This window comes from Arvicanthis niloticus, chromosome 12, assembly GCF_011762505.2.
Source record: "Arvicanthis niloticus isolate mArvNil1 chromosome 12, mArvNil1.pat.X, whole genome shotgun sequence".
Classification (NCBI taxonomy): Eukaryota; Metazoa; Chordata; class Mammalia; order Rodentia; family Muridae; genus Arvicanthis; species Arvicanthis niloticus.
This window is the reverse complement of record NC_047669.1, coordinates 43428237-43440833: the sequence shown is the minus strand read 5'-3', so window position 1 is coordinate 43440833 and position 12597 is coordinate 43428237. Positions and strand designations below refer to the sequence as shown.

The window sequence follows — 12597 nt, the reverse complement described above, 5'->3', positions numbered from 1 at the left end:
CTTAGTCATGAAACTTCCAGACAAATTGTGATGAAGATGATCATTGCACATTGTCTCATTGTTTTGTGCTATTGTGTTTTTTCTGCTTTAGAACACTCAACATTTTATAAGGACCTTTGCATTTTCTAACTAGAAATGGGTAAGAAACAAATAAGTTGTGTAGTATTCACCATGCTTTCCATAGAAATTTAAGAGGCCATTTTAATTCATAATAATTTTATATAGCTGATATAAAGGAAAATAGCAACTAAAAATTGCCTATATATTTCAATTCATGACTAAATATAAATGGGCAAAAGAGCTCTAATTGTTCTCCTTAACATGTTTTAGAAATCTTTTTACCAAACTAAATTTACTTTTTGCTGTGACCCTGGCATTAACATCTGGGCTATCTTTCCTGACTATAATGACTTTTAAATTCTCCTGAAGTAGGGTGCTAACTCAAAATTTAGTATGAAATAGGAATGATTCTCATATAAGCAATTATTCTGATAATTTTGGTAAGAGAGCCATCCATTCTTTAGTTCTGTTCCTTCATATGTCTTTAAAGTTCAGTTACTTCTAAGTAGAAGATTTAAGTTGCTCCTTCTACTTATAGCAATAATACTTACATTTTTACTTATTTATACATATGCATATTATTTATTAGAGAAAACTTTACATGTAGAATGTTTCATCATGTATTATACCTTGATATATATATATATATATATATATATATATATATATATATATATATATTGGAATATGACAAAGATATTTTGGTTATTCTTTCCTGTATCAATTATTTGTTTCAACTCCACATATCAAGAAATCTGAGAATTTGCCTCTCTTGATATGCTTTGAGATCTATGAAAGAAACACTATCCCCATAAAAATTACCCTAAAATACAAATTGTTGGCATGGTGCATATCATCTCTATGCAAAATTGATTTGGATCATTTTTATTCTATTAATCAAACTAAGAATAGAATTGAACCTGCACAATTGTTGGAGAGTAATGTGGATATGTGTTCTTAGTCAAACTATTAAGATTTTTAAAAAATATTTTCTACTTGTTTTGACATCAAAAATGCATCATATAAATACAGGAACAAAAATTTATCCACTCACCATATACATTCAAATACAAATACATCAACTACAAAAAGTGTATTTTGATTTTTATAAAAAGAAATGTTTTATGCAAGATCAATAATAGTTAATAAACAACAAAGCTAAGACAAACATTGAAAATATAGCATCAGAAATTTGTTTTTCTATATGTATATCAAGTGTACATTTAAATAAGCTTTAACTTATTTATTTTTAATTTGGAAGACTATAATATATTTATATCATTTTCTCTTTCTCTTCTTTCTCCAAATAGTCTCATGTTCTCTCTCCAAATAGTCTCATTAGTCATATGTATATATATATACATATATATGTATATATATATGTATATATATAGCATCATATATCTCATATAGATATCTCCCTAAATGTGTGTATATAATACATATATAATATATATGTGTATGTCTGTGTGTATTAGATGTATAAATGTGTGTGTATTATATATCTGTGTGTATATATTATATATAGTGTGTATTTATATGTATATAAGTATATATGTGTGTGTATTATGTGTGTGTGAACTATTATAGAGAAAGAAGCATTCTAAATTTTCAGTCCTATGTTCTGCACTATTCTTTCTCTCCTTTTTTCTAGATAAATCCATCTTTGTTAAGCACTGGCTGCTTCTCTTTCTCCATTTTATTTCTTTTTATCCATCCAAGTCTCTCATTCCATGTTGGTTGTGAATTTTCTCTTGTTAGTGCTCTCCTCTTCTCCTTTGATATTTTTCAGGTAAAAAGCTTTTCCTTATAATTTCTACAGGTAAAAGATAGGGCCACAAACAAATGACAACTCTTCCCCCATACTTTCCAGAACACAGAGCATCATTGCATGGCCCTCTCATCCTCATTCTCATTACCTGCTATTTTCTGATTATATGCAGAAAACTACTTTCACCAAGCCATTAAAATTTTCTTAATCTCAACACTTGGGGATCTCAACATTTACCCATAAAGATCCTTTATTTTTCCTTCTGACACCATATTTATCTGCTTTATTTTTATTAACGTTTTCCCCGTTAAAACCACACCTCTCAAATATCTGGTTCAGTTCTGGTCTGTATTATTACTGTATTATTTTCTGTGTTTACTTTGAAGTAACATGGACTCTGGAAATGATTGGCTTTAACATAGAAATTCTGAGAGTGTCAGAGTAATTGCCTGGGAAAACATGGTCATAAGAACAGAGCTAGCTAGTGATACCTAGTCATTAGTGTCAAACCTTCAGTAAACAAATACTACTAAATGTACCATTAGTGTTCAGTGATAATGGTCAGTAGAATATTGTGAAACCCATTTTAAAAAGACTGCATTCATAACCAAGAAATGTTATTTTCATTCCATTGAACATCAGGTTCATAAGGGGTATGTTGCTGTATAATAGTGGGTTGATATTACAAGTCGTTTCAAATTCATCTCTTTGTCTTCCTAGTCATTCGTGAGGTCCAGTTACTCATGTGTCAATAAATGTATTACATTTAATAGCACCTGGGGAAATTTTATAAAGGTTGGCCATTAGATTCTTGTTTATATACCCTAAGCCAAATTATGATCTTACAATCTACCATTTGAATAAATGTTCCCAGACAACTCTGCAGTACATAAAAGCCTCTAGGTACATTAAGAGTTTTCTATATTACTGACTTCTGTTTTCCATATTAGAACATGATTTTCTCCACTTAATTATCATAAATTTTGAAGGAAAATTTTAAGTTACTATATATTGTAAGATTTCACTTTATTAAATGAATGTATTTGAATTGACTAAGACCCTTCAGTTGAATTTATTGTTTAATCTAGATTCTTAAAACATTTCTTGCCTTGATTATGAACCTGTAATATAGATAAAGAAATTTCACATCTAGCCAATTTGTAATTTCATGCATTTCACACAAACTTAAAAGGTATTTTTTCTTTAAATTTGTTAACATGTTTGAGATCTTTTTTGGAACAATGAATTGAAGTAATTTCTTCACTCAGAAGAAAAGTTTTCATCATATATAGTGATATGAAATGAAATCTGGTAGTCATTCCAATACATAGGTGTGTTTTAAATTCTACTACCCAACATTTCATTTTACTCTACACATTTTAGTGAATGCTGTGTGACATCAATCATATTTCATTTCAGGGACATCCAGTGAGAACATGGGAATGGAGAACACAACACTGCTCATTCAGTTTGTTCTCTCAGGACTTGTTCATCTGCCCCAGTGGAAAATCCCCCTGTTCCTGCTGTTCTTGGTCATTTATCTCATCACTGTGGTGGGCAACCTTGGTCTGATCACTCTCATCTGGAATGACCCTCACCTTCACATACCTATGTACTTATTTCTTGGGAGTTTAGCTTTTGTGGATACTTGGTTATCATCCACAGTGACACCAAAGATGCTACTAGACATTATTGCCAAGAGTAAACCAATCTCTTTCTCTGAATGCATGATACAGTTTTTTTCATTTGTAGTGAGTGCAACCACAGAATGTTTTCTCTTGGCATCCATGGCCTATGATCGTTATGTAGCCATATGCAAACCTTTACTCTACCCAGTGATTATAACAAATAGACTCTGTGTACGTCTTTTAATATTGTCCCTTGTAGGTGGATTTATTCATGCTTTAATCCACGAAGGCTTTTTATTCAGGTTAATTTTCTGTAACTCTAACATAATATACCACTTTTATTGTGATGTTATGCCACTGTTAAAGATTTCCTGTAATGACCCTTCTCTCAATTACCTGATGCTTTTCATTTTTTCTGGCTCGATTCAGGTATTTACTATTACAACTATTTTTGTCTCTTACACACTTGTTCTGTTTTCAATCCTAAAGCAGAAATCTATCAAAAGCATGAAGAAAGCCTTTTCCACCTGTGGAGCCCATCTTCTGTCTGTGTCTTTGTACTATGGTCCTCTTCTATTCATGTATGTACGTCCTGCATCTCCACAAGTAAGTGACCAAGATATGATGGACTCTGTATTTTACACTATCATAATTCCTGTACTGAATCCAATTATCTACAGTTTGAGGAATAAGCAAGTAAAAACCTCACTGGCAAGATTATTAAAGAGAAATACTTAGATTTCACATTATTATCTGTTGTGCCCTTATTAAAACATGGCAAAACTGTGCAGACTTTGATGTGGCTGTATTTTGTACATTGTCAAAATATTTTTAAAATGAATCAAACCTAGAATTGTTGTTGTTGTTTTGTTGTGTATGTATGTGATGTGGGCATACTTATTTGTGAATTGTTACATTTGGTCATGGAAGCTTGCACAGAGGCCAGAGAAGGTCAAATGTCCTGTTGAATCACTCTTAATTACTTTCTTGAAACCCTGAATTATAATTTTAACCTGCTAACCACAGTAATCTTTCTACACCCTCTATATCACTGAAATAGAAAGCATGTGTGGAGCCATGATCTGATCTCCAGTGGAAGCCCTTTCCTACTGACATTTGGATATCATGTTGCTAGGGATGCAACCACAATTATTCATCTTGAGCAGCTAGTGCTCTTTCCCATTGCACTTTCACAGTCCTCCAGAGCTGGTGTTAAATTAGCTATTGTTTATGTAGCCATTTCCTTAAAAATATTTGAAATGAATTTTAAATTATCCAAAGACTTAGTATAATAAAATAAATACAACAGAAATCAAATTCAAACTGTTTAACATGTTTGTATATTATTATTATGATATCATCAGTACATTAGCTCTTGTAGTAGTGTAGTTCCAATGAAAGTAACACGAATATGATGTCATTGATGACTTGGAGACTCATAGAACATTTCCCTGATCTGATGAAGCAGTGCTACGTCTCTGTAACAGATGCAAACCTTGGGATTGCTGCTACAAATATGCAAAGGCCTTTTATTAAACTCTGTTCTGAAATGGTGATTCATACAGCAATTCTACCTGCGTTTTCCTCAAGGAAGGAAGAAGATACTGGAGTACAAGTGTAAGATTAAGGCAGTGGGCAGTCTGTCAAAGGATGCTCTGTGGTCAGTGTGCTTGGGAGAGTGAAGAGAGGCTCATTTTTTCTCACCATCTGGCCTGTCCTTGACGTTTCTCTACTTCTGTCCTGTGTTTTATCACCATCCAGGAAGTTCCAGAAAATCAAAATGTTAACAATGTTTATAAAATAAATATGTGGGGTATTTTATTGAGGAAATGTAGTGGTGGAAGATGGGAGAAGGGTTTCAGTAGCTTAGATTTTATAATAGTGAATTAACTAGCATTTAAATGGGTAATTTAAGAGTTATTAGAGTGTATAGTTGAAGAAACCATATCATAAATGTATTTAAGCTAAGCTCATCATGGTAAGATGCGATGTCATAGTCTCTAGTGTCTTGTTTTTCTTTGTTCGTTGTTCTTTCTGTTTCATTTTTGTTTTTGTCTATTTATTTTGGACATATGTGAAAAAAGAGAAAATTATGCATGCATTATATTTGAGATGACCTTGATTGCAAGTGTCATGCACATCATGAATGAAGAATAAATGAACCACCTTCAGTCTCAAATCTGTTTTTTTTTAATCTATACACTAAAACTGGCTATTGAGAACCTCACTGCAGACACCACTCCTCTTGTGTATATACAATGTACAACTGTTTTTTGCAATGTAACAACCTTCTGTAGTTCAATCTTTTCCTTTCCAAACCTTTTTGCCATTTAGTTTTTGGATTAGATCTTTTTTGAATAAATTTTTAGTGGAATTTTATTGCTAATGTATGTAGAGATGTAATGATACAGAGATGTACATATGTATAGAGATGTACATATGTATGCTTTTGTGTGAATTCAGAGTTTACATGTTATGTGATCTTATATGTGAGCATAATTGTATTCTTAGACATATTAAAGCATATTAGTTTCCCACATCCTATATTTTTCACCCTGGAATTGTCTGAGGTCCTTTCATAAGACATAGAATATTGTTCTGCCATGTGGAACTATTGACATATTGTGTGAACTTTAACATATGGGTTATGTGGAAGATTTTCTTAATAAATGCATCCTGCATCCTTTTGGAAAAGATTGAGTCTCTGATCCCACCCCATTGTCTCATTTTTGTTCTTCTGACATGAAATGAACAGTTTTGTTTCCCAATGCAAGTGGACTGTGGTGTCAAGTCTCATAAGAAAGGATTAATTAATAACACACTGAAACCTCTAAACTGTAAGACACATAGATCCTTCCTTTTTAAGAGTTGATTTATCTTGGCTTTCTTTTTACATTTGTAGAAAGCTGGGTTGAATTTACAAGTGAAATTATACATATTTTTAAGGGAATGACCAGTTTGATAAATTTTATATAGCACTTATTACAGTCTCAAAGAGAATATTACTAATTTAAAGTCTTTGAGAGCTTATTTATTGTTTTTGGATCGCATTTGACCGTCTATGATACTTAATTTTGACTACAAACTTGTTTAGATTACAGTTTAAAGTCTTAAAACACTTTTCATCTTTTGCAACACACAGTATGGTGGTTTGTAGACAAGAAGCTTTAAAGAAGAATTTATAAAATTAAAATTCATACTTTGTATGAAGAATGAAATAAAGATGTATTGCTCCTCTTAAACATATAATGAACGTAGGCAAACTGTCAGATTGGCATGCTTCCAATCAACTCGCCTTTAGACTTTATGGTAATCAAAAAGAGCATACACTGATAAAATAATGTTTCTCTTACAATTAAATGTGCCTCTCTGTATATAGATTATTTCTATATACAGCAGGAAGCTATTCAATCTTAATATTGAATAACAAAAACCATATTTTAACAAATATTGTTTTTTTTCTGTTTTATAAATATTTTAATGGATCCTTAGTAGTTAAATCTCTTCTTTGCCCAGGATTTCTTACATAAGAGGGAAAAGGTGTTGGATTTTCAGAAATTGGAATAGTGCTATGGGCAGGATGCTGGTGTTGACATAAGAGCTGGTACTGTAGACATGAACTTAATGTTTCTGCATGAGGCAGCTGCTTTATTTCTATGAGGACATCTTTTATATTCAACACAAGAGTGTTAGGCTCGACTATTCAATTATGTGTTATGAGGAAGAGAGAACACAGTACTAAAAAGTGTCCTGAGTCTCTTGCCAGGTGAGAGTTGTTAGCTATCGACCAACTAATTGCACAACTCTGCAGCTGTCAGCTAACTTGAGAGAAGAGGTTCTCTGTAAAAGCTGAATTGCACAGAATTCCAGTAAAAACACAAAGGTTCAGTGCTCAAATAAATTAAACAAAATTTAGACCTTTAAAACTGGTTTCTTTTTAGTTGATTTTCAGTGGTGACCTAATGTGATTGCAGTTCCCAGATAGTGCTCCAAAGACTACTTGAGTTTTCTGCAGTTCTTAAGAATAGACTTGCAGTTCCCCTTGGTAAACATTGGTATGGTGATTGCGCTGTTTTAGAATTGAAAAGTAAGGACCCCACAGGTGTGTTTGTCATGGTCCTTGGGTGTCAGTTCTGCCCTGAGCGTCTGTAATCAGTTAACTCTGTGTGTTTACTATATGGTTTCATGGCCATGAACAATTAACAGTCCACTCTATGGATTGTTGTATAAAGTTTGCTATGTATTTTCATGACCATGAACATTGTTGCCACAGGAAGTGAATCCAAGCCAACTCTTGTCCCTAGGAAACCTAGTAGTCTATTGTAATGGTCACAGTTTTCTTTCCAAGTGATAGCTATGATATTTTTCTCATTTTCTACTCAATGCATTTTCTGAGCTTGGAAAAATAATTGTAAATAAGAAAATTAAAGCATTGTATTACATATAATGGTGAAATTGCAGTGTGTGAGAAAGCCAGACTCCTTTCTCTTCTACAGTAGTTTGATTTAGACATCCAGACTGGATAGGGGCCCAGTTTATTAGTAACCTCTATTTCTCTTGGAACTGAATTTAAATAGATTCTTGTTCCATGTAAAAATATATGTGTGTCTGTACAGATCATGGACCAATAGGTTCATTCAGTAGTTTTTATGATAATTTCATACTAAGTTATTAATTTTAAGTCTTTTGGAAAACATTCTGTAGAAAATATTTCTTACAAACATTAATAACAGAAACTACAAACAAACCATATAATTTGCATTTCAGAAATAACACTGTAGGCCAAGACATAATCTAGGCAGAATGTCCTTAGCTTTGGATCAGTTATCTGAATGTCAGCCCTCTCACATGATGAGGCCTCTCATGGCATGGGTGTGAAAATCCGTGGTGCAATGAAACTTCAGTAAGCTAAACTGTACCCTCCTCACAAGCATTGTCTTTTTCCACACATACACATCTGTATATGCACACACACATATATGTGTGTATGTATTCCTTTCTCTAAGGAAGTTTAGAATAAATGCAGCTCCTTACATGTTGCCATTAGTTTGATTTTAAGGAATTTCTTTTACATTGAAATTTTATTTTTAAAAGGCTTCTCTAGGATTACCAAGTTACATACTTTTGACATTGAAATATAATTGATACACTGCTAAAAGTTATCATTTACTACTAGAACCTTTGGATACCTCTGTAAAAATCTAATTCTTGGTTCCTTGGGATAGCTGGAGGGATGTAGGTGATCTTGTGTGCTAATTGGCCTTTCTTTTTTCTTACTTTGTTTAAAAGGTATGTAGCATATTATCTATATCTAAACAATCTCAATTTAAAAATCAACAGACTGGCTGTTTATAAACTTAATCTTAAATAATATAACTATTGATACTAGGGGAGTAGCATGAAGCAAGTGTCAGAGGGCCCCTTCTCCCCCCCCCCCCCCCCCGCCTCCACATTCTTTGGCCCATACACTGTCTTTCCCTTTTCTTATATTTGTTTAGGCTACTCCTTTTCTTCAACTTGCATGGAACTAGAGAGATGGCTCAATGGTTAAGAGCACTGACTGCTCTTTCAGAGGTCCTGGGTTTGATTTCCAGCACTCACATGATAGCTTACAAATATCTGTGATTCCAGTCCCAAAGGATCCAGTGCTCTCTTTCAGCTTCTGTGGATACTGAATACACAGTGTATTAGTGTTTCCGTTGCTGTAATGAAACACCGTGACCAAAAAGCAAGTTGAGGAGGAAAGGCTTTAATTGGCTTATACTTCTATATTGCTGTTCATTCATTATTCAAGAAGTCAGGGCAGGAATTCAAAAAGGGCAGGCAGAGCTGATGCAGAAGCCATGGGGGTGTGCTGCTTACTGGCTTACTCCACATGGCTTGCTCAACCTGCTTTCTTATAGAACTCAGGACCACCAGTCCAGGGAAGGCACCGCTTACAGTGGGCTGGGCCTTCCCCCATTGAGAAAATGCCTTATAGCTGGATCTCAAGGAAGCATTTCCTCAACGGAGGCTCCTTCTTCTTTGATAACTCTATTTTGTGTCAAAACCAGTCAGTACACACATGGTACACAGGCATACATGCAGGCAAAACCAAACCAAACAAACAAAATGCAAAGAATGTTTTCATGTGGCCTAGCTGTCCTTACACTTCTGGTCCTCCTGCTTCTACTCCTCGGTGCAGGATTGATGATGTATAGCACCATGCTGGGTTTCATCTTCCTCCTCCTTTCTTAGCCCTGCCTTTAGCCACCTCAGACTCCACAAATTTACATGGCCAAATTTCCACTGTAGCTTTTCAAGGATCAGCTCAGTTTCAGGGGTGAGCACTCAGTTTCAGGGGTGAGCACTCCTTCACAGAACTCTCCAGTGTGGTAGGGTTGCTAAATATTGTTTTTAATTTGGAGTTCAGGTTTATAAGATTAGAGCAGGTCTTATAATCCCTAATAGAACACGCAAAGCCTGAGAAAGGGGATCTCCAAACTGCTTTGAATTCATGTGTACAACTTCATTGTTGTGGCCTTTTAATTTCTTCACTCCTTCTCCTGCAATAATCTCTGAAAATTAAGAGACAGATATAGATGCCCCATGTAAGGTGGCAAATTCTGTAGTCTCTTATTCTCTATCTCTTAACCAGTTGTGTGTCTCCATGATACTTGCCACCTACTGCAAGAAGAAGTTTTTCTGGTGAGGACTGAGAAAGGCACTAATATGTACATATAATAAGTCACTAGGACTCAGCTTAATACTATGCTACTTTAGGACAATAATAGTGTAGACTTTACCCCTAGGGCCTATGATCTGTCTAGCCATCGATACTTAGTACATGGTAATAATGACAGGTATGAGGTTCAACACATGGAATCATGGACTGTGTCTTAGGTACAATAAAAAGTGATTCATATAATTATTTCACAGGTATGCATGCCTTATTAGATTGGTTATAATTGTAGCTTCAAATGTTCACCAATCAAGACTGATAATTATCTTTCTGCTACAGCAATGTATGTTGCATCTTTCAGAACAGTGAAGGCTAGCTGGAAGAGGTGAAGCTTCTAGGTGAGTACCAGCTTGATTTTTCCAATATTCTGTGATTTAAATATGTGGTATTTTCAGCAGTTGGATCTTGCTGTATTCTGGGCTTAGCCAAAAGCCATGACAATAGCCTGTAATCTTTGTGAATCTATGGGCTCTCTCTGTTCAACAACTCCAAAAAGGGGTAAACTATTCCTGGCACTGGAATTCTTATTTGCCAGCCTATGGTATTTAATAGGAGTCTTGACAATCCATTATAGGATAACTTCTTTAAAGTTCCTCCCTATCCATATATATATATATATATATATATATATATATATATTATATATATATATGACAATAATAATGATAATAATAATAATTGTTATTGGAATGCCTCTATAAACCAAGAAATAAATAGAACTCATGGAAGGAATGCTATTTATGATAGCCATAAAGATGTTGCTCATCTTTTTAGATGTTGAAACAGATATAATGATATATGATATATATTATTATATATAAACTATATAATATATAATAATTTTCTTGTTCTTGTTACTCTTCTTCTTCTTCTTCTTCTTCTTCTTATTATTATTATTATTATTATTATTTGAATGCCTCTATAAGCCAAGAAATAAATAGAACTCATGGAAGGAAGACCATTCATGATATCCTTAAGATGATGCCCGTCTTTTATGTAAAGTTGACACAGATGTTTATATAAACAATACCAGTAACCTGAATATCCCTTAGCCCAGTTTTAACTTATTATGGTGTTCAACAAATGTCTTGTATGTCAGATAACATGTGATTATTGACAGGGAACTCAGGTCGCATGGTCACGGGGTAGCCTGAGGTTGTACATTCAGGCTTAGTGGAGGCCTATGATGAGTGGAGGTACTATTTCCCAAAAGCTGACTATTCCTACCAAGGATTTCAGGGCTTTGCTGCATCCACAAGACTTGTCACTAACCTAAACAGTGCCTCCTTCAGCTGTTGCTTTCTGGAGCAACAGTGGAGTTGCTGAGTCACAGGGTACAACATTTTGCAAAGCTGGTTAGGCTTGCTCTATACATCTTTTTCTTTCTTTTTCTGAGCTTCACACAAACATGGTGAGTTTTCTATCATTTTTCAAATAGGCTAGTGTAACAAGAATAAATGATGCTAATCCTGTTTCCACATTTAATACTTCTGTGGCTTTTGTACTTTTTGATGTGAGGAAGTGCTGGGTGCAGTAGGTCGGTCTGTCTCTGTCTCTGTCTCTGTCCCTCTCCCCTCCCTCCTGTCTTTCTCTCCCTCCCTCCCTCCCTTCTTCTCTTCTTTTCATTTCCCTCCCCTTCTTTCCCCTTTCTTTGCCTACCTCATTTTTTCTTTCCTTCTCTCTCTGTTGCCTCATAGGTTCTCACCTAATGGGAAGGGAGCCCCTTCGTCCTGTGGAGGCTCCGTGATCCAGCATAGGGGAATGCTAGGGCGCTGAGGCAGGAGTGGGTGGGATCATGGGGGACCACCTTCATAGAGGAGAAGAAAGGAATGGGGGTTGTGGAGGGAAAATTGGGAAGGGGGATAACCTTTAAAATGTAAATAAATAACATAACCAATTAAAAAAAACCAAATATGCAATCATAAACTTCTCTCTGCAATACAACTCTTTGGTCTCTGAGTTTCATTCTTTGAGCTTTCTCCACCCAAACCTGAAAGCCCAAGGCAGTTTTGGGGACCATCGAGTTTTCTAAGGTCCTGTACTCCCAAACCAGGCTCACCAAGAGTTGAGAAAGGTTTCCTTCCCTCTAGTAGACAGCTCAACATTCCCATATCATTTGTATAGTGACCTAAAACCTAATTGTCTAAACCTGTCAGAAGTGTTGTTAGTGGTCAGAAATAGTATTATGAGAGGGTGATTCCATCTTTTCAAGCTAGGCTTGGGCACTGTGCATAGATATTCACAGTGTAAAAGTCTGAAGCTCATGGAGCCATTTGGACTTCTCACGTGTGTCCAATCCACACTGTGCAGCAGGGCAGCGTTGCACTTTGTCTTCAGGGAATGCTTGTGACCTCAGGTGGGACTTTGAGTTCTCCTTTTAGGGCTGCCATTAGTTCACCTCGAGTCAAAGGAGAATA

At 35.0% G+C, this 12597-nt stretch overlaps 1 protein-coding gene across 1 annotated transcript; it reads left to right on the top strand.

Annotated features, from left to right (window-relative positions):
- LOC117717970 (olfactory receptor 5H19-like) lies at positions 1-6155 on the top strand. Its single transcript, XM_034515476.2, has 2 exons — positions 1-139; positions 3251-6155. Exons 1-2 carry the CDS (start codon positions 136-138, stop codon positions 4195-4197), a joined length of 951 nt encoding a protein of 316 aa, XP_034371367.2. The 5' UTR covers positions 1-135; the 3' UTR covers positions 4198-6155.
- Positions 6156-12597: the final 6442 nt, after the last annotated feature.